This window comes from Gambusia affinis, linkage group LG15 (genome assembly GCF_019740435.1).
Source record: "Gambusia affinis linkage group LG15, SWU_Gaff_1.0, whole genome shotgun sequence".
NCBI classification, from domain to species: domain Eukaryota; kingdom Metazoa; phylum Chordata; class Actinopteri; order Cyprinodontiformes; family Poeciliidae; genus Gambusia; species Gambusia affinis.
The window spans coordinates 22,086,320-22,108,354 of NC_057882.1; the positions used below are offsets into that span (position 1 = coordinate 22,086,320).

The 22,035-nt window shown below is 36.7% G+C and overlaps 2 protein-coding genes across 5 annotated transcripts; one reads left to right on the top strand and one right to left on the bottom strand.

Annotated features, from left to right (window-relative positions):
• Positions 1–711: 711 nt before the first annotated feature.
• On the bottom strand, positions 712–15,455 carry nf2b (neurofibromin 2b (merlin)). The gene is made up of 17 exons (XM_044140543.1): positions 15,156–15,455; positions 14,841–14,956; positions 12,054–12,179; positions 11,800–11,922; positions 11,638–11,721; positions 10,997–11,065; positions 10,824–10,906; positions 10,671–10,746; positions 10,450–10,587; positions 9,086–9,160; positions 8,896–9,009; positions 7,384–7,506; positions 7,051–7,268; positions 5,685–5,787; positions 4,492–4,622; positions 4,227–4,404; positions 712–3,369 (listed from the first exon to the last, which is right to left on the bottom strand). The coding sequence occupies exons 2-17, from the start codon at positions 14,928–14,930 to the stop codon at positions 3,322–3,324; spliced, it is 1,779 nt and encodes a 592-aa protein (XP_043996478.1). The 5' UTR covers positions 14,931–14,956; positions 15,156–15,455; the 3' UTR covers positions 712–3,321.
• A 311-nt stretch (positions 15,456–15,766) lies between these two features.
• On the top strand, positions 15,767–21,232 carry mettl27 (methyltransferase like 27). Of its 4 annotated transcripts, none has more exons than XM_044140546.1 (6): positions 15,767–15,827; positions 18,453–18,589; positions 19,327–19,455; positions 19,608–19,743; positions 19,908–20,000; positions 20,100–21,232. In XM_044140546.1, exons 2-6 carry the CDS (start codon positions 18,470–18,472, stop codon positions 20,300–20,302), a joined length of 681 nt encoding a protein of 226 aa, XP_043996481.1. In that variant the 5' UTR covers positions 15,767–15,827; positions 18,453–18,469; the 3' UTR covers positions 20,303–21,232. The 4 variants fall into 4 exon arrangements, with proteins under 4 accessions (XP_043996481.1, XP_043996480.1, XP_043996483.1 ...); XM_044140545.1 differs by having other exon boundaries at positions 15,784–16,051; XM_044140548.1 differs by lacking the exon at positions 15,767–15,827 and adding an exon at positions 16,898–16,917.
• Positions 21,233–22,035: the final 803 nt, after the last annotated feature.

Consider the following 22,035-nt stretch of genomic DNA (forward strand, 5'->3'; position numbering starts at 1 on the left):
TATGAAAAAAGGTAAAGATATTTTGGTTTTACAGTAACTAGCATGTATGTTGGTGTAACCAGTTTTCCCATAAAGTTGATTATTGTTCATTTATAATGAAAAAATGGAGCAAAGTTGGTTTTGAAAGCAGCATTTTGTATTTATTTGGTTTATCTATAATAATAACTTTTGTTTGATAACCAGAAACTTTTAGATGACACAGAAACTAAAACAGACAAACTGTTTTAGTAAGTCATAGCAATGTATGATTACATTTCAGTATTTATTTTTTATATTTCAGACTTTGAAATTAATAATTTTGTGACGTTAGGATCTCTACATGTTATGTTCTTTAATACACCACATTTCAATCATACAAATAACAGATTAAATTAACTCGGTGATTAATTTATCTTTTTTTCCTCAAACCACCAAAATCCAACACAGGAGACGACCAGGTAGTATTCCTTTTTTTAATGATATTCAAATGCAGAATACAAGAAATGTTTGACAACATTCTGGTGTGACGACAGTGTAGCCTTGATGAAGTCACTCAAGCGGCTTTCCGACAAATTAAGTGGAGAGAAATATCCTCTTATTATCAGCAACAACGCCTAATGAGTGCACAACCATGGAGCAAAGCAAAGCAGATACAACCAGGAGTCGTTACTGCCATAATGAAATGTCAAAGACAATAAAGTACTGACCTAACATTTTTACCACTCCAAACCTGTGAGTTTATAACACAAAACAGAAAAATAAAGCATCAATACAAAACACATTTATCCTTAAACTGTAAACTTCAAGAAATGTGACGGTGCATTCGCAGCCCAGATAAATCTGATAAACCTGGGAGCAGAAGCACATTTGAACAGAACCAATTTACACGGCTGGCGTTGCTCTCTGGCACGCCGACAGCGACCCCTCATCTGTCACTGTATAGACAAGTCAGACTGGCTGGTCCTAGCAAAGAAAGATCCACGAGGTTGTAATGAACCAAAACTTCAAGAAGTTTGTTTGTGAGATGCAGTGTGTCCACAGCTGGTAAAAGTCTTTCAAACATGCAAATACTTTAAGACTTTTCACAGCTTAGCAGTTTTACTGCCTACGATTCACAATGTGAACGCTTTACTACACCGTTTAACTCCGGGGGGAAACTAATGAGATTCTAACAGCTTTGATTGTCTCCAACATTAATCCTGAGAACTGCATATAAAGAGGAGGAAATGTCATCAGTCTTCTAATCTGTAGATAAATTAAGATATTAAACCCCGGGTCAATGTCACTCAAAGACTTCTGCAGTGTTTGTTCTAGAAGTACAACACACTCAGTAACAAGTTAGTGTGTGGAGTCAAAGCAAAAAGCCAAAGTTCAAAGAACGTCAGCAGTATAAAATCAAACACCATAATCTAACCTCTGCACTATGAACACAAAAGGGATCGGTGTGGCATCAGTAAAGGCGGTTCAGGAGGTAAAACAGCAACATAAATAAAGAATGAAGGATGAAGTTAAACACTATTACACATCTCCACTCCCTTATGTTGTGCCTGCAATGGCGATGCAAGTTAATAAGAGAACTGCTGTAGTGTTTCATGCCACCTTTAATAGCATCTCTGTGAACTTTCATTTTTAAATCAGCTTGAAATTCAAAAGCTGTTTGTTCCTCTAAAAAACACAAAAATTCTTCAATTTGACTCCAATCTTCCTGCTCAAAGCATTGTGGTGAATACAAGCCATAACATTATGAATAATAACTGATAAACACTTGAAATTATGTCTGTCGAGAAAAAAACCTACATTTTAGCGTCCATATGGAAGACAGCTGAACCTTTGTTGAACATCACGAGGATGAACTACAACTTGATATTAGGCTTTTAATTATCCAATTCTTTTTCAGGAGGCTTTGATTATACAAAATATAACGTCAATTATTTTCAAAAATAGATATTAGATGCACAAGTTTGAATTTTTCAGTATAAAACAAAAACTGAGGCATAATTCTGGCTTGATATCCAACTATTCTTGGCAGACAGAGCTGAAATAAATTGACTGGTTTCTCAGCCAGATATTAAAGCAAAACCCACAAATCTTTTATAGAGTTGACTTTGGGATTTTATTACCACCTTTTGTTGGTTTGGTTTGTTCAGCCACCCAAACTGCTTCCCTCAGATCAAAATAAGTTTGTCTATATTCAGGAATACCTGTTAAGTATTCCTCATCATCAACAAACTGGAAGAGGCTGCAGCATTGGTGTAAAAACAACGAGCCAAAAATGGATGTCAAAAGACTTTTAGAGGAACTTTAATGGCCAGAAAAGACAAAGTTTGTGCAAAAGACAAAAAATATGCTTGAAGGATTCAGGTGCTTTCTGTTTCCTTTTAAAGTTCCCTTTAAATAATCAAGTATTATGTTTGAAACTTAGACATAACACTAAGTTTCATACTTGGTATGAAACTTAGTGTTATGATCCAAACTGGGTTTGGACTGGACACATTACAAAAAAAAACAAAATCCTGCCAAGCGTTTTTTTTAGTGAAAATATCTTAGTACAGTTTGCTTTAAGTCAATAATTCCTTAATATTGATGAGAAAATAAAAGACTTTGTCCTGTTATAAGTGAAATAATCTGCCAATGAAAAACGTTCTTTTTAAAAGAAGCTCCGACGTGTTGCTGAAAAGTTACTTCTAAGTTAGTTTTGTCTTATTTCAAGTGGACAAAGATATTTGGACTAGAAAAAAATACTAGTTTTAGTGAGAATGCTTGTAGCTTTAATAAAAGAAAAATAAAAAATTAAATGAATTCTTCCACCTCTGATAAGAGGAGTAGTTAAATATCTAGTCAGAACAGAAAACAGTTAAAATCTAGTTTATGTTTCACTTTATGAGTGCATGTTAGCTTCTACCTGGAACAGTAGACATTACAACCCTAAACTTTAAAACTACTCCCTCAACGTAGAGTTCCCCTTATTTCTTAAAGTCGCACCATAAGACCCTCATATTCTGTTTTCCATATTTCCAAAGTACAAACTGATCAGCTGACTCAGGAAGATAGTCATAATGTTATGGCTTATCCCTCTGCATTCGGTCACCTAAAGCTGTTGCAAAACAAAACTTCAGCACCACATCCTGGATTAATGACCTTTGTGTCACTGGTTTTTTTTGCATGTAACAGAAATTTGAAGTAGCTGCAGCACAGAAAGGAGTGTCTGTTTGCTGAAGGACAGATTCAGAGTCTTTCCAAGGCGAACAGAGCGGCGGCAGGTCTCTGTCAGGTACGATATAACACAGAAGAAAGGCGAGTTCACAGCTGCAGATGCCCTTTTTTCTCATCTGGAAACAGCGATCACACTTCTTCAAAGAAGGCCATCTGAGACATGTAGGCCGAGTTTCGCTGCAAATCAAGACAGAGAAACAATCAGAGAAAAACAAAACATTCATTCAGGAGGTTTTTATTATATGTATTTATATTGTTTTACATTTAAATCTTAAGATTTTTAATAACCTAAAAGCATGTTTACCATATGCATCTGAAGCTGAAAAGGAAACTCTCATACTGTAAAGGTTGAATGCTACTAATAATAAAATATGTTTTAATGTAACTTAGAATTAGTTTTCCTTACATTGAACCTTTTAGTGGCATTTTAATTTGCCTTGTTACACCATAGATGTTGTGCATGTTAAACTATAAGGCATAATAATTTAAAATAAATTATTTAAAAGAATTTTTTTAAAGTAAAATCTCTTTTAATTATCCAATTCTACTTTTTTTTTTAAGTAAAATCTCTTTTAGCTTTCATTCATTCAATTAACAGAAAACTGAGTTTATACATGTATGGCGTAAAAAAAAAATTTTTTACAGAAAAATTATATTTTTCAGACTGTAGGAACTCTGGTTATGTTCTCTGTATTTATAGATTCATTTAAAAAAAGTTTACAATTGGAGTGAACCGACTGCAGTTTTCTGAGTGATCGCCGATTACTGATCTTTGAAAAGCCTGACGATTCCAATTTTGATTGATACCAATTTGGTTTGTCTGAAATGTTGCTAAATATAGCAAAAATAGATATAACTGGCTTCACATGCAAGTATCGACCGATCACCGATGTCCCAAAATTAAGAAAATCTGTGCAGATTTATCGGCGCACCCGTTTTAGAAAATAGTAAGAGGAAAAACATTTGCTCATTTACTTTCCTAAACATTCCAACAGTCCAATTCTCCACGATACCGATAATCGGAGTAAACTCACGTTGCTGTGAGGTACGTATGCAGGTTCGGGGACGTAACCTCTGGCCTCTCCAGGGAGGCTGTACATGCTGGCCTGCTGCTGCTGCTGCTGCTGCTCCTCCAGCTTCAGAGACTCGATCTCCGACTTCAGCTCCTTCAGCTGGTCCTGCAGGTGTTTGCTCTTCTCCATGTACTCCAGCCTGTGTGAACGCACAGCAGCATCAGCAAACGGAGCCGAGTCGTCTCCTAAATAACAGGTGAAGCGTGTGTCTGGGTCGCCGCCTCACCGCTCTCTCTCTATCTCCATGGACAGCCTCTTCATGTCCGAGTCCTTGAAGTCGAGGCGTGACGACGCCGAATCATAGCTGAAGTCGGCTGCTTCAGGAGGAGCAGGCGGAGCGGAGTACGCAGCTATGAGCTGAAGGACACAAACGCATGTCAACATACTTTCTTAATGTGAAAACTATCATGCCAGCATATGCTACAATTATCCTGAATGCAAATGAAAACATAATTCTCTTATTCCTGTGCTACAGCTCAAAGTCTGACTGAAAGCAAACTATTTATCAAAATATTTCTTCTCAAAACATTGATTTGTTTCTTATTCCTTCTCTTGCCAAGTGTTTTCATCTTGATTTTAGTGCAAATATCTTAATACACTTAAAAGGAAAACAAACTTACAAGTAAGTTTTTAGCAAGATACAGGAGTTTGTTTTAAGTAAATTGTTTCTTAGTATTAATGAAAAATTACTAGATCCACTGGCAGATAAATTCACTTATAAAACAACATTTTTCCCATGTAACAATTTGCCAAATAGATGTAGTAATTTTTTAATCAATATTAAGAAATAATCTCCTGGGGCGTGCTGCGGTGGCGTAGGGGGTAGCGCGACCCACGCTTGGAGGCCCTCAGTCCTCGACGCGGCCGTCGCGGGTTCGATTTCCGGACCAGACGACATTTGCTGCATGTCTTCCCCCCTTTCGTTCCCCCCTTCCTGTCAGCCTATTGTTGTATAAGGGACACTAGAGCCACAAAAAGACCCCCTGGAGGGGGGAGGAAAAAAAAGAAATAATCTCCTGCGTCTTGCTGAAAAGTTACTTCTCAGTTAATTTTGTCTCATTTCAAGGACAAATATATTTTGCACTAGAAACTAGACAAAAATACTTGATAAGATTTTATGTTTTTGTAAAAACCCCATTTGTTTATGTTTAAGTATTAATAGTCTTTACACAAAATAATTTTCCTCTCCATTTCTGTCATTTTTAAAATCCCTGATGAATCAGACTGTCTTCATTCTATAATTTCATAAATAATCAAAAAAGCAGAACAGCTAATCAAAGGCTTCAGCTACTAAAAGAAGAGCACTTTGATATTTCAGAAAAAGCTAAGAAACAACCTTCAAAAGAAAACAAAAAACATCAACAAAGACGGGAGAACTGATCTGAAAACAGCATAAAAGGAGCATCATTAGCGCAGTACAGGGTATGTTGTTTTGGTGATCTCCAGGAGCTTCTGCTTGGCTCGTCGCTCAGCATCCTTTGCTTCTGTCAGGTCCTGCTTTAGGTGATCTGCTTCTTTCAGCCTGGAATCAGACGATTGTTTTGTTAAGCACTGACAGATCACTAAAGCCGCTCAACTAATCTGCAGGAAATGCATCTTTTGGTTCCCCTCTCAGTAAAAATAAAAACCTTAAAATAAAATCCAGATTAATGGTTTGTTAATTTTAGTGTTAGGTTGAATTTATTTATTAAATAGGAAGAAATGAAACTGCCTCTACTGCCACCTTCCTCAAATCCAACAAAATCGCTGTCAAAGATTTTTGTTTGTGCCGCGAACATTTAAAGTTATTTGCAGAGATGATCATAAATGTCTTGAAAGCAGAAGCAGCACAAACTAAATTTTTTGCTGCACACATGAAGCCGAGATGATTGGAGGCCAAAATAGTTTGATTTTGTAAAAGTGAGCTGGTCGACCTCTGGAAACTTTTGCATTAATATCTTTAAAAATTATGGCGACACAAATTAACATTTTTACTGCACAAAATTTTGATACCAATTTTGTTTGATTAGAGTAATGTGGAGGGACTGGTTGACCTTTAGGCCTATAAATTTTTATTAATATCTTGAAAATAAAAGCAGCACAAATGAACATTTTGGCTGCACAAACGCAGCACAAATGGAGAATCTCTTTCATGAGTTGTTAAGGTAATTTATCTAAAATCATGGAAAACAAAATCTGATTTCACTCAAAATAATAAAAAAACATGTACATAATGCTATAAAACTAAATATTTGTAGTTTTGTGTCTAAAATAGCAGATTTAATAAAACATTAACACAAACGCGGTGAGGTTAGTTTTCAGTTCAGTTAGTTTGTGACATTTCACGGATTATTAAAGTAGCTACTGATCAAGATCCTAAGAACTTTGTGGACTTATTGTTTGTACAAAATTCATGCAGACAATTCATAGTATCTCCTAAATCTGCTGTTGATTACATTTTAGAAAACAAAACAGTTTGTGGTGCATAGATTCGCTACAATCTGTGTTAAAAGATGCTATTTTCCCCAGAAATATAAAAAAAAGCATAACTACAGGCTTCGACAAGCTCACTCATTTAAAACTGAAGCTTATAAAGAGACACCAGGATCCAATATCTGTGATTAGGCTTTAATTAGGACAGTTTTGTTCATGATTTGTTAAGCTAATTTATCCTGCCACTTCATCTTTAGTAAATAAATAGATACAAGCATGTAATAAATGGTACATTTGCAGAAAAGCCATGAAGAAAGCATAATTAATTACAGTAAAACACTCAGAGTAGCAATAGTAAAAGATAATCTCACACCTCCTCTCAGACTGCTCCACCAGCTTCACAGCCAGCTGCTCCGCCTCCCTCATCTTCTGCTCCATCAGGCGTTTCTCCTCCTTGCTCTTCATGGCTGTGACCTCTAACCTCTGTCGCTCCTGCTCAGCCTCTGCAGCTTTGTGAGCCAGAAGCTTAGCCTCCTCCTCAGCGATCTGGGCCTTTTCTGCCAGCAGGTCTGCCGTCTCCTCAGACCGCAGCTGGATTGGGACGAACAAATGAAGACAGGAAATATTAATCATGATTCAGGAATGTGATTTTTAACCATTGGGTTCGTTCACGCAGAGTTTGAGTCTGAAACTTTGGAGGTCTCACCAGCGCCTCGTTAGCGAGCCGCGCCTCGTCCTGCAGCTGGAAAAGTCTTCGCTCCATCTCCTCTTTCGCGCGCTCTGCTTCTTCTCTCATCTGCTTTTCCCGAGCCAGGATCTGACGCTCCATCTAGAAGGAGAGAAATGAAAAACAACCGAACTCAGTGAACTGATTTACACAGATTTACTCAGTGAGTTGAGTAAATCAGTTCAAACCAGTGATCTGGACCATTTTTAAATTATAAACACAAACATTTACAGTAAATTTAGAGGAGATATTTCTGTTGATATTAGTATTTAATACAAATCGACAAAATCAACGAGGGAGAGAAAGCAAGAGGAGAATAAAAAATATAGCAACAGAAAAAGGGACTAACAGAAAGAACAAATTAAAGAAGGTAGAGAGGAAAAACTAAAAGAAATAATTTATCAAGGAAAGAATGAACCAAGAAAGGAGGAGGCAAAGGAGAGAGCATTAAAATAAAAGTAAACATAAGAGAAAATTACAGGAAGGAAGAAAGGAGGGGTAATGCTGAGGAAGAGAGAAAAACAAGAGGAAAGACAGCAGGAATGACAAGAACAAGGAAGAAAAAAGCAAAGGAGGAAGGAAGGAAAGAGAATGAGAAAAGACAAAATTAAGTACAAACAGAATGATGGAAAGATGAAGTTTTAATAGAAAAACTGGCAAAACCCACAGGAAGAAGAGAAAGCAAGAGGGAAGAAGAAAGGAAAGAGAGATTAAAGGAAAGAACAAAACATAAAGAGGAAAACTAAGAAGAAACCAAAGAAGAAAAGGTAGGAAGGAGAAAAGGAAGACTAAGAAGGAACAAAGCAAAAAAAAAAGAGAAGAAAATGCGTAATCAAGGAAGGAAGGAAAGAAGTGAGCATGAAAATGAAGTTACACAAAGAGAAAATTGCAGGAAGAAAGAAAAAAAGAAAGGGTAGGAAAAGACAGAACAACAAGAGGAAAGACAAGAACAAGGAAGGAAAGGAGGAAGGAACAAATGATGGAAAGGAAAAAAAAGACAAATTAAGGAAAAGCAGAATGTGTCATGAACTGCGGCATGAAGTGGTGATGATAATGCCATGAACCCAGTTGTAGAGTGAAAGTGATGATTTAAAAAAACACAATAATCCGGGCAGCACAGATGAGCGGCAGGGAAAATCTCACACTGGAACCAACTGGTACATCAACTGTGACACGACAGAAACAACAGAAACAACAGAAACAACAGAAACAACAGACTGGTTCGACACCAAAGAGACGAGGACCCGACAGAGAACAAGGAACACAGGTGACATTAAATACACAGAGGATAATCAGGGAACGAGACACAGCTGGGAACAATCAAGGGGAAGCCAGGACAACACTGAGACCCAAAAGACACAGAAACTTAAAATAAACACTCAGAAAAACTCAAATCTTAAAAAAAAAATCTGGAATCACACATTTCTTTTCCTATTCCTCCATCCAGACTTAAAAATTTGTAAATTAAAATCTGTATTTTTCCACACCAACCTTCTTGCGGGCCTTCTCCTCTTTGGCCTGAGCCTTCATCTGCTGCACTTCGATGGAGTCCACCTTCCTCCTCCTCATGAACAGATCGTGGTTCCCGATGCACAGCTGCAGGATCTGAAACACAGAAACCAACAAGATCATTCACTGCCAACACAGATAAATGATTCAGCTAAAAAAACCAGAAATCTACCAGCTTGTTGACGCGCAGCTGAGATGAGTAGAACTTGAAGACATCTTTCTTCTTATCTAGAGGCTTAATTGTGAACTGCAAGAAGGGAGGATCGGTTATTTTTCTTAGCAGAAACAAAAACTCTCCTGGCGTAATCCTAACTTCTGAAGCAAAACTCAGAATTTGATTTTTACTGATGTATGCTTAAATAATATTTTATCAATTCAATGAAAGCAGTTTTCAACGGAAGAGGAGCGGGACCACAAGAAAACAAATTCTGAATTTATTTCTCTTTTTATTCAGAATTCACCAGAATTATTCTGACTTTAGTCTGAAAAACAAAAAGGATCAAATTCTGAGAATAAAGTCAAAATCCTAATGGTTTACATTCATAGTCCATGTGGAGGCGCTTGGCGGGCCGTTGTGGTGCGTTTCAATCAACTGCCGCGGCGAGATTAGAACCGTTTGGAGCTTTTTGAGGATTTGAAGCGTCCAACGCGTCCAATGGAAAACAACAGCAAGAGCCAACGAGTCTGACGCGCCCTTGATGCGCCCTTGACGCGCAGCCACATAAACTTTGAATGTAAACCAGAAGCGAGAAACGCGAGGAGTAAAGCGAAATGTCAAACGTCTGCATTCAAAGTGCACACGCGTCAAACGCATTTTCGACACGTGGCTTTTGTGTGAACGCACCAGAAGACATAAATTCAGAATTTGAAAAAAAAAAAAAAAGTCAAAAACCTCAGAATTCTGACCTTTGACCTCACCAGACTAAAGCCAGAATTCCTGTATTTTTCCACTGGTTGTGATCTTTTTCTGTAATTTTCTCATGTATCCTGCCAAATTACATTGATGTAATGATGTTCAGTTTTATTTAACTCTAAGAAGGACTCATCGAGTGAGTTTCATCAGTACATTTTACCACAACCGGCCCTTTAAGAACATTCCTAATCCTGAGATGGCCCAAATAAGAGTTTGACATCCCTGTTCTAGCAGGACGACTCTAATCAAACACCTGAGCTGCAATGCAGTGATTTAGATTGAAGCATATTCATTTTTTACAAAGTCAAAGCCTCGCCTGAGATCTAATTAAGAATCCATAGTAAATCTTCAAAGTCAGTGTTCACAGATGATCTCTATCCAATCTAGTAAAATTTGAAGTATTTTGCAAAGAAAAACGGGCAAACAACCATCTATATAGTTTTGAAAAGTTGTGCAGCTTTAATTGCAACAAAATATTCCAAAAACAAATTGAAAATGACTTTTTGTTTTCCTACCACTGCAGTTGAGCACCATGTAGTGGCAGTAAAGTGACAAAATGTATTAAAAGTGTCAAAGTTATTTCTTTAAACCTACAAAACCTGATTAAAACGGTCTGGACTCACCTCCTTCTCGCTGTAGGAGATATTCCGGATCCCGCTCCAGGGGAAAGACTTGTTTGGGTTCAGTTTGTTGTTGGGGTTGTAGATGTGGAGACCCTGAGCGTCCACACCCAGTAAAAGGTCTGTGTCTCTCTTATTTTGCTGTCCATTAAACAGTATTAAAGGTAAGTACTTTTCATAGCGCTGTGGAGCGTTTGAATAGTGCTACAGTCATCAACACTCACAGTAATGGCAAAGTAGCTAACACCGTACATTTCGAGGTCCTGGGCGATCTTCAGGTATTCCATCTCTGCTTCGTCTCTGAGCAGAAAGAAGAATTGAAATTAAAACCCAAACTCTTAGTAAATTGTTGTTAATTTAAAGGACGTCAGCCGTACCTGGCGATGCCTCTGTGTTCGGCGTACCAAGCTGTGATCTTCTCCTCCCACATGTCCGCAGTCATTTGGTACTGCATCAGAACCTGAGGCGTTCCCATGGAAAACAATCAGGAATCTAACAAATGAACCTGTTTTCACTGAAGTGTGGACGTAGCTTAGCTTAGCATGCTTACCCTTTTTGGCATCAGTTCATCTTGTGAAAGAAAACCCAGCTTGTGAAAGTTTGGATCATAGTCCCCGTACTGGGATGGATATTAAGAAACAAGAGAAACAAAACATTAATGTGGCTCTTAGTCATATTACTACATCTAAATTAAAACAGAATATACTTATCTATTTATATCGGTTAGACTGGTGATATCAAACTCATTTTTATTTTGGGCCATTTCAAAAATCTGAATGTTCTTAAAGGGCCGTTGTGCCAGAATGTATTGATAAAAACTAATTAAAACTGTTCAATTATCAATGAATAGCTATTTTTCTGCAATCAAAATTGCAGATTTTGTGGCGCCAATTAAGAAATGTATGAATAATGTTAAAGTGCCTTTTAATTAATCGCTGTATCGGTTATGGATTATAACTTGATAACAAGTGAGTCTGCGGCAGCAGTCACTAAACAACGTTTAGGTTGGAGCATTTAAATACCTTTAAACTTTTTATATATATATGTAATTCTGACCCTTAGTAGATACGGTACAACAATCAAAAAACTTTAAATTTGCTAACTGATCATCAGCGTAGAGCCTTTATGGTTTATGTCTCAAAATATCTAAAATTTAAAAATAATGCCTGTAGCTTTGCATTGTCCTCCTACCTTTGCCTGGACAGCATAAGAGGCCAAAAGCACTGAAGCTTCAGGGGAACAGAATATCTCTTCATCTAGTATCTGTTTTTTCACCTGAAAATAAGAGTTTCACACCAAGTTAACAGCAGTTTGCACAAAAATACACAAAACGCATTATATTTTTGTTGCTACCTGTAAGAAAAATAGGTGTTGGGTGATTTCTTGGACCAGTTCTTCTTCAACTTTCTCAGGGAAAAATTTCGCTAGAAAGTGAAATGTTATGGGGGAATCCTTGGGAACCTCCTGATCCAGAACCTTGTTGGAAAAAAAAAACATTAAGAGGAACAAATGAAACAATACTGGGCTCAAATAATCAATCACTAATTTTTATTAGACGTAGCAGCTACTGTCAGATTTTATTCTTGGAGATGAAGCGCTTCACTGACCCGTTTCTCCTGTTTCAGCCAGGCGTAAGTGTCCTTCACCGTGTATCTGAGTCCAAAGAACCAGGTCTCCCTCAACCCGACGGTGCGACACACCAGGTCAAACAAATCTTTACCTTTCCATTTGACCTGAGACAAACAGAGCGACGTTAAAACCGTTTTCCTGCAGTTGCTTTTCTGAGGTTTTCAAGTGGCACTTCTGCCCCCTGCAGGAACCTTTAGGTATAACACTTGAATTTATATTAAAAGCTTTTCTTGTTTCTGCTTTTAACAAAATATTTATAGCAGGATTCCAAAATAGCATAATAATAAGTGGAATCATCACCTAAACAGATAAATACTTGGGAGTTTAGATACCAAGCACATCTGACTTTAAATATAAACAATCTCAGTTAAAAATTTTGATTTTTTTTTTTTACTTTTTTAAAACCTATTTGCTTTAAAAAAATACCTAAAATGAAGTGGCTTAAAATGTGCAATCACTTCAATTGCAAGATCTGTAATTACTTAATTGCATTCGAATCAAATGATAAAACAAGTAATTCAAAAACCCTTTTGGCTGCTAAATTATTGACTAAACAGACATATGAGCTCAACAACAAAGATATTTATTTGTCATTTGGGTTATTCACCCAACAAGTTTCCGCAAAGTCTATTCAGCTTTCAAATGTTTCAAGAACCACCTAATCATTCTTGTCTTCTTACGAAATGTGGAGTGTGATTTAAGCATTTGGGACGTCTGCGCTGCTGCAACATGTTTGGCACTGAGATGCTATTTTAGGCTTGAATAGCTTCAGTGACAGGCTACTTCCTGTTAGCACAACTTGCACAGTCATTTCATCTGTTTGCAGTAGTATGTGGCATTTCTTCCTTGGACTAATCATTAGCAGAAAAGTATTTACTATTTAGTACAGATTAATCAAATGTTACGTAGTCCTGAACTTGTAAATAATAACCTAACATGAAGTGGCATTTTTACAATCTACAGCTTAGAGTTCAACTTAAAATATGATGAATAAATAAAAACTAATATAAATGATGAAGCAGCAGAAAAACAGTGGATGATGTTTTATTCCCTTCTTTCTTTCCAAGCAGCAGACAGATGTTTGTATCTTCCAGCCAGATACAGTCCATTGTCACAATGTGAACTTCCATCTTTAACTGATCACAAAACGAGATTATGCGCAGACACAGAAGTCTGCAAAAACAATTTCCCAAGGCCAAACCTGACTGATAAACCTCCAAGATTATAAGTCATGTTTCAGGAGGTATGCTTCATTTTTTATTGCAACAAGATTGCTCGTCTCTTTTTAATTTTCTTTTTCAGTGGATACTTCTGTGTGGAGGAAAGGCTTGTGCAGCTCACGACCGACATTGTGCAGTGCAAAAGGATTAATGCTAACCTTTTCTTTTTCACATTAGAACCACAAACCTGAATGTTTCATATTGAGACTTGAGGAAGGAATCAGTAAACACGGAAAATGAAATCCTAACAGATCCAAATTAGATCCAAAACAGATGGAATTAGTGCTATTGTGAAAAGAAAAAATGGGGGAAAATTGCTTTCTAAAAAAAAGATTGTTCAATAAAACATTGTCTCAGGGGAGAGAGGACATATGTGTGTTACAGTTGTCTGATTAAAAATAAATAAAATTAAACAATGTATAACTTTCCTTCCTATTTATTTTAGTGCTATTTTTTATTTGTCCATCACATCAGTCTGAAACCTGGACTTCTTTAGATCCAAAAATACTGAAGAATTGAGCAACATTTTAAGTTTTTTTTTACAATTGCATTAATGGTGAGAAACATTTACATTTTAAAAGATCTTATTCTTTGTCAATAGGCTTCAAAGTACTTGCTTCTATTGACATATTTTTTAATTGACAATTCCATTGAAGAATATGTACTAAACCTAAAACCAACATTAAAAGTTGTTCTTTAATTTAAAAATGTAAACAAATAATTATTGTAGGTTTTATAAAAAACATTTTGTAGAGTCATGCTAATCAAAATGTGTCCAGATAAAAAAAACTTTGCTTCTTCTTGGACCAAGAAGAAATTGTGAAAACACGTCTACATCAATCAATTAATCAATCAAGTTTATTTGTTTAGTATTTCATAGTGTTTTTTTATGAAATCATAAAGGCATCATAAATACAGTCAGTTGTGAACCCAGTAAAAGACATTATGTTTTAATTTGTGCCGACATTAAAATCATCAATACACATAAAATTATTTGGTCAATTTTTTATTCATTATGGCTCAAAAGTAACTCAAAGCAGGTGGGCTTTAGTCTTGCTTTTCAGGAACTCAGTGTTTCTGCTGTTTAGCAGTTTTCTGGAAGTTTGTGCCAGATTTGTGGTGCATAGAAGCTGAATGCGGCTTCTTTTTAGGTAGACCTGTGAAGACACTGTGCCAGTTATTAATGCGACAACAGATAAACATACGAATGAGTTTCTCTAGATCTTTCTGGTACATTAATCTTGGAAATGTTCGTCAAGTGATATAAGGCTGACTTTGTCCTGTCTTTATGTGTTTTTGACAGATTTCGGGCCTGATCACTAGTTTTACTTGTAATAACTGAAGATGTGTGCCAACTAGATCACTTCTCTTTAGGTCCAAAGATTTGTTTCTGTTCAGCTGGATAAAGTTATGGGATTATATCCAACATTTTCATCCTATATGAATGTTTTTGTTTCTCATCTTTCTTTAATTTACTACTTTTGTGTGGGGTGTACAATTAAACATAAAGACAGACAAAAAGAGGTCGTAGAAAGAAATCCTAACCTCACAGCTGAACTCCATCTCAGCATCCATAGTAACGACTTTAACTTTGAAAGTCTTGGGTTGTTTCTTCTTCAGTCCAAGGATCGACATTTTGATAGTGTTTCCAGATTGGAGAACTGTGAAAATAATGAGATGCGCTTAAGGAAGCATAAGTAAATAACACCTCAATACAGTGTAATAGCACATCTAAAACAATTCATATCAACAACTCACATAATACGCCTCGAAAACTAATATTTTCAGTCGATTTTACACAGGAGAGCTACTTTGAGTTGAAAATATAAGGTATTGAACGTATAGATGAGGCCTAATTACCAGGGAGCAGAGTTAAACTTGAGCTTGTCCAGCAAGGCTGAGGGGAGGATGGGCTTTTGTGTTTGTGTTGGAGCGACCAATGCTAAGCTAACTTTCCTCACTAAAACTGCTACTTTTTCTAACAGTTAAGACACAAACACCGTCCATGACAAGTTATAAAAACAGCGAAACTTTATCGAAACCTCCATAGTGGACATGTATCTGATATATTTGTTCCTAAAGTTAGAAAAAAACTTGCTAAAGCTGTCGGGTGCTACGTGTTTAGCTTGTTAGCAGACTGTTCAAAATCATAAGGAGTTTCCAGAAGATTTTTGTTTTTACTCCCAGTCGCTCTACAGGTAGGAACATGAACAACAGTCAGGAACGCCACTGCCCCTGTGTCTGCTTCAATGCTATCGGAAATATCAACTTTACACTGAAATATCACTAAATGTAGAAGAAAACTTCTAAGCAAAAAAACTACTTTAGTAATGAATTTATTTATAGGAATATCAATGAAGAAAGAAAGACGCATTCTCAGAGATTAAAATGTAAATTCTAGCAAAGACGTGTGGATATTTGGAATAGCAAGTTGTAATTAAACGCCTCAGATCCTGAGAGTTTTTACTGAGGGAAAAAATAACCCATAGCCTATTCAACTCGCTTCCTGGTGCAGTTCACCGCAACCTTTGAGTAAGTAACAATAACCAAACTAGAAAATTCCTGAAGAAATTTAACCGGGCCCTGCCAAAGTGTGCCGGTCGGTTTGGACCCAGCGTTCTGAAGCTAAAAATTAGCAACAATGCTAAAGAAAGCTGCAATGTAATCAATGGCATTTGGAGAATCGCAATGGCATTTGGAGAACATCGTCCAGCCAATGTTAAGTTGGCTGGACGTGCACCATTCAGTATGATAAAGTAAGTGTATAAGCTAAAATTAACAAAAATGCTAATGTTAACGTGAATGCTCTCAGTAGCAGGTGGGTCATCACTAGCATGCTGTCTGTACTTACTCCATTCAGTATACTGAACATGGCTAATAAGTAACAAAAATAGCTAATAGCTTATTTAAGCTAAAAGGCCAATGCTAATGAACTGCCTTGCTGCGCAAGCCAGTGCCATAACCTGAGAGGAAAATATAATACAGGCTAATATTATTGCACCCCCTATGGCAGTGCACTAACCTGACAGAAATATTGAGGCTTTTATTTTGAAATTTTCAGTAAGCTTCATATTAAATGGCAACACTAATCCGATGTGTAACAGTGTCCAGTTAAGTCAATTATTTAATGGCCAAAAGAGCAAAGACATTATGTAAAACTTGGCAAGACTTTTATTTTGAAATTTACATTAACCTTCATTTAAAATTGACACACTAATCCTGGGTGTAACAATGGTTGGTTAAAATCAGTTATAAAGTGCCCAAAACACAAGTAGTTGTAAAGGCCAGCTCATTGCTGAGAGTTCTGCCATAAAAAAAAAAACTACAGTGATGCGTTTTTGTAGTCCTAATCAGCTGCTCTGCCCTCATGTGTTCCGTTGCTATGGTAATGGATCATCTGCTAACTGACATGTATGTTTGAGACAGAAAGGTGGAGAAAGAATCCTATCTTTGAGAGACACCCAGTCAGTTAATATGGAAAAAGCACTCTTGTTCAGAAACCGTAATACATATTCGAAAACCGTTTGAAGTGTATGAGAGGGCTATTTGTCGTCTCCGATAGTCCCGCTATTCACATCTCTACCTCACTCACAGCGATGAGAGAAAGAAGATGTGTGCCAAGGTCTGAAATTTTTCAGAAATACATGGAAGTGAATCAGTGAGATCTGTCAGTTACCCTGGCGCATGATTTCGCTCTGAAGCACCTTGACAGAAAACCCTAGCCCTAGAGAAATATCGAAGACATTTTACCGGAGCAGGCATGCGTATCAATGTCATGACCAAGTTTGATATTGATAGGGCGATATTTGTTGGCGTGACGGCGATTTCAAAATTGCTTTGGGGTCAAAAATCTGCTTACGTTATCACTCTAACGGTGCGGCAGTTGGTGTCAGTTACACTCTGTGTTTCGTTACTTGGACATTTTTCTTGTTTTTCGTTTTTACGTCGCCATCGTGAGTCCGATTCCCACCAGAAGTAATAGCTCCCTTCTCGGCATCGAGCCGCACGTTTTGATACCACTTTTGTGGGGGTGCACGCAGCGGTACGAGCCACATTAACGGTTCGTACCGCTGCGTGCGAGCTGTTAATGCTCGCACGCAGCGTTAACACACGCAGCATTAATGCTGCTCTCCTTCTGCATTGCTATGGGCAGGCCAAACAACGAGGCTAATTTTGGTAATTGTCTTTTTATACAAAATAGAAGCGGGCTTTGCATATCACTACCCAAGAAAGAAGACAACATTATGGTTTAAATGTGTTATGTTTTACTCAGTCAAGAGAAGTTTTCCTGTATAAAGCCAATATGAAGTTCCCATTTTATGATAACCTTGAATCAAAGTACAATGGTTTCATAATACCTAGATGATAATTTTAAAGAAAAATTTACATTATGTTGCAATTGTTTTTATGTGTTGTAAAAAACAACAAATAGGCCTTTTTCTATAACGTTGACTATTGCAGTTATACTAATGTTAATTTGAAAGGCAGAATAAAGAATACATTCAATGTAGTCCATATTTTGTAGGAGCTTTTATTTGCTTAGAATACAAAAGAGTTGTACTGTTTGGTTATTTTTTTTATGTACCCTCCTGTTACACATTCAGTGATTAAAAAAAGTACATTACTTTTCTTATGCTGAAAATTTGTCACTTATTCTTATTTTTGTATTCTTTACCAATGTGTGAATGTGCAAGCTTCCACTTTTCTTTAACTTGCTGAGTTCCCCCACTATGGGATAATAAATTATATTTCTATTCATTTATTGCCATTTATGTTATAATATATTATATTCACTGGAGACATGCTGGGACTACAGCAAGCTGAAAAAAGCTGACAGCAGCTCATTAGCTGCCTTGCAGATGTGGCGGTAATTGTTTGCTACTGCTTGTTTAATTGTGGTTTATTGGCACATCATCAGCAGCTGCTGATTGTAACATTAATCCGTCATGTTGTTGCAATATAACACATTAGTAGTTTTGAAACGTAATCATGCCTCGTTAATCTCGGTGATGGTAACCGAAACATGTCTAAAACGGTATTACATTAATTTAAATATCAGGGAAATTGTTATCTCCAGCATTTGTTTAAAGATAAATATTGACTATCAATGTTGAATATATTAATGATGTTCATTAATTGTGTTTCTCTTTTTTTTAGCGACAGGTTTTTGTATAATGTCTGCTGACAGCAACACATTTGAAAGCGTAAAAGCTGTTATCTTGTCGGCTCATAAAAGCACCACATCAGAAGAGAAGGTCGGCTTTTACAACCGCTGGGCAGAAAACTACGACCAGGTGAGAAAAGACACATTGGGTACGTTTATTTTCTTATTCTTGTTTTAATAGGGATGACAAACTAAATGCTAAAGTTTAGATTAATAAACAGTTATCTAAAGTAAAGTGGTAAATAAAGTTTTTTGTGGTTTTCTTTTGATGCTAATCTTCTTAAGTTTCCGTTAGTTGCTACATGTGAAAGACATTTCCTCAGTAAGCCAAAGTTTCTTTCACACACACTAAACTTTAATTTTACATTTGGTGCAAAATTCCAATCTATGTTAGCAAAATGACAAAGGTTTTCACTTTGCTTCACTGGTGACCTTTATTTGAGGCCTCAGTGCTCGACTCGGCCGTCAAGGGTTGAAGTCCCGACTCGTTGACCTTTGCTGCATATTTTCATCGCTTCTCATAACCCGCTTTCCTGTCGCTTCGCTATCACATAAAGACCACTTGAGCCAGAAAGAAAAAAAGAAAATCAACCAAATAAACTCCAAAATTTTTAAGTCATAATTGACACAGACTCACAAAGTGATTTATTTAATATTTGGTGAATAATTTGATTTTGTAGCATGCCATTTTAATTATTTCTGGAAAGTTCTGAACCTTACGTTGCACAATTTGCTCAATCAAAACACTGTTTAACACTACCTTTAAAGTAATTTTTCTACATCTTAAAACAGTGTTTTCTTGTAAATGTGGAACTGGGAGACCAAAGAAAACTGCTTTTGTTTCCGTTTTTACAATTTTTTAATCAGGATGTGGCCGTTTTGGATTACCGTGCACCAAGTCTGGCAGCAGACTGCATCTCGTCCCATTTCAGCAGCGTGCGAGAGGCAGCCGTCGTGCTGGATGTGGCATGTGGTACCGGACTGGTGGCCAAACACGTGAGTAGTAGCTACACTGATGAGATGGACAGACAGAGAGATAAAGGTTATTTAGTCTTTTAAATTAAGAACTTTGTTTTCCTTAGTTAAGGACAGAGTCACTGTCGTTGTCAGAAGTATGACTGATACAGAGATATGTCTTTGTTGAACAGATGAAAAAACTCGGGTTTGAACATTTTGTGGGTGTGGATGGCAGCGAGGCCATGCTGGGCAGGGCGAGAGAGAGCGGCTTGTACCAGGACTTGAAGCAGTGCATGCTGGGAGAGGAGCCTCTCCCTGTACGGTGGGGTAATTAAACCAGCATCCTGTCATCTCATTGATCTCAGTGGCTTTTATGATGGTTTCTACTTTCACTGCTTGTGACTTCAGTCCATTTAAGTTCTGATTATTCTGGGCAGCTTTTTAAAAAAATTGTCAAATTTATGATGATGAGCTTCATTTACCTCCTGCAGGCAGCTTTGATGTGGTTGTAATTGTTGGAGCGTTAAGTGCTGGTCAGGTCCCTATTAGTATCGCCAGACACTTGTGCAATGCCACCAAACCAGGTCAGATTATAATTTTATTTATTATTTCTTTAAGCTAATTTCTTCTGTCTTGTGGTAAATGTGTAATTTCTTCACTGCACTGTTTTATCGTTCCACTAGATGGCTTCATTTGCATGACAACCAGAAGTAACCAGGATAACTTGGAGTACAAAGCTGCCCTTGACAGCGAGCTGAGGAAGATGGAGGAAGAGGAGCTCTGGACTTGTTTAGAGGTCACCGAGGTCAAAGACTGGGAAAGGGCTGTATCAGAGAAGGAAGATGGCTACATATCTGGAGTTGTGTACCTCTATAAGAAACTGTAACACATTATTTTGAATGGTTATGAGTTGCATGGTGCAGTTGGTATCACTGCTGCCTTGTAGGGTGAAGGTTGTGGGTTCAAATCCCAGGTTAGGATCTTTCTCCCTTCAGTTTCTCCCTGAGCTTGCATCCGTTCTGCCAGGTACTCTGGCTTCCTCCAGCAGTCCAAAAACATGACTGTATTTTTAAATTGTCCTGAGAGGTGTGCATGTTTTTCCTGGTGACCCGTCCAGGGTGTAACCCGAATGTTGCCCAAAATCAGCTGAAAATAGGATGAGCAGGTAAACATAATGACTGGTTTATTATTTTACTTAAGGATCTCTTAAGACTTGAGTAAAATATAATTATACTGTTTATATATTATTAAATTGTACTTTTTAACTTGAATAACTTTAAAAAAAATGAATATTGCATTTTTGAATATTTAAATAATATTAAAATATTCGTAAATATTTTTTAACACAAAAAACTACTCACATCCAACATGTACATGAGGATGATTGACAGCACTACGATCCTCCTCCTGGCTCTGATTGGTTGTTTCTGACCAAGCGGTTCAGAAACAACTGCTCCCAGTATAGCAACACTGGGAGGTGGCAGATGAGCTTAATTTATTTCACAGATTACCTGTAAATATTAAGCTTTAATAACATTAATCCCAAGTTTTGGTTTTTTTTGTTTGTTTGTTTTTGATGTATCAACAATTTTTTGAAGCCAAAGTTTTTTTTGTTTTTAATCCGGGGGAGACCAATATGTTTCCCATCCACCAGGTGGATTTTATAGAAATGGTTCTCCAGCGCATCACTGTACAAGCAATGTTTGGCTAAACCTCAAAGCCCTGAGGTGACTACATCCAAGCTTTACCAAACACATAATGCAGAATTTTTTTAAAGAATTAAGTCAATAAATACAAATAAATAATGTTTATGTTATGGTTTATTCAAAGTTTGTCATTTGACTTTTCTGTAAAAACTTATGAATTTATTTCCATAACAGTCAACACAACAAACTTTATTTGTGACATTCTGGACGGCAGACATGCATTTTGTCTGTTTAATCCTTTTCATTTGAATCAGCAAAACCCAAACATGACTCACTGAAACTCAGTGAAGTTTCCTCTGCAAACATGCTTCTTCTTCCTTCAACAAAACATTTCTGTTCTGATCTCTGTCAAACCAGTTTGTCCAGAAGTTTGTAATTACTAAAGCAAGACTGGGAGTCCAGGTGTTTCTCCTGGCCATGTTTTTCTTAATTAGTCAGGACCAGTAAGAAACCAATATACGGTATATTCGTTCACATTTTGCATTTATTGAAAAATAAATTGGCAATACATTTTCTGTTGTATGTATAAACAAAAATACAATCACAAGTAAATGCTTTGATGAAAAGTATTTACAGAAACCTTTGTTGTGTAATAGGTAGAGCATTTATTTCCAAACATTTAAGTGTATAAAGTAATAAAAAAGAAGCTAAAAGAATCAAACATAGTTATTCAAGTTGCTATGTATTTGAAAGATAAGGTAAAAAAATAATAACCCAAAAGCCTGAGGTAAAATATTACATTCAAATTTATTCAGTGCATTAAAACACTAAAAAACAGTTGATGCAGTGTAATATCTCACATTAACATGGCGAGTTAAAACCAACAATTCAAGTTAAACAAGTTCATTCATCACAAGTTGTACATACTTCACTTGTTTAACTTGTGACAAGCACATAAAATGTTACATTTTAT

What these genes read in the sequence shown, in the direction of transcription:
- mettl27 (XM_044140544.1), top strand. Translation starts at nt 17,417, where the DNA reads ATGCTGCTCTCCTTCTGCATTGCTATGGGCAGGCCAAACAACGAGGCT. An exon ending in AAACAACGAGGCTAATTTTG is followed by an intron (nt 17,472 to 18,452) that starts GTAATTGTCTTT and finishes TCTTTTTTTTAG; the next exon opens with CGACAGGTTTTTGTATAATG. An exon ending in GGGCAGAAAACTACGACCAG is followed by an intron (nt 18,590 to 19,326) that starts GTGAGAAAAGAC and finishes TTTTTTAATCAG; the next exon opens with GATGTGGCCGTTTTGGATTA.
- nf2b (XM_044140543.1), bottom strand. Translation starts at nt 14,930, where the DNA reads ATGTCGATCCTTGGACTGAAGAAGAAACAACCCAAGACTTTCAAAGTT. An exon ending in AGATGGAGTTCAGCTGTGAG is followed by an intron (nt 12,180 to 14,840) that starts GTTAGGATTTCT and finishes TGTTTGTCTCAG; the next exon opens with GTCAAATGGAAAGGTAAAGA. An exon ending in ATGGAGATAGAGAGAGAGCG is followed by an intron (nt 4,405 to 4,491) that starts GTGAGGCGGCGA and finishes GCGTTCACACAG; the next exon opens with GCTGGAGTACATGGAGAAGA.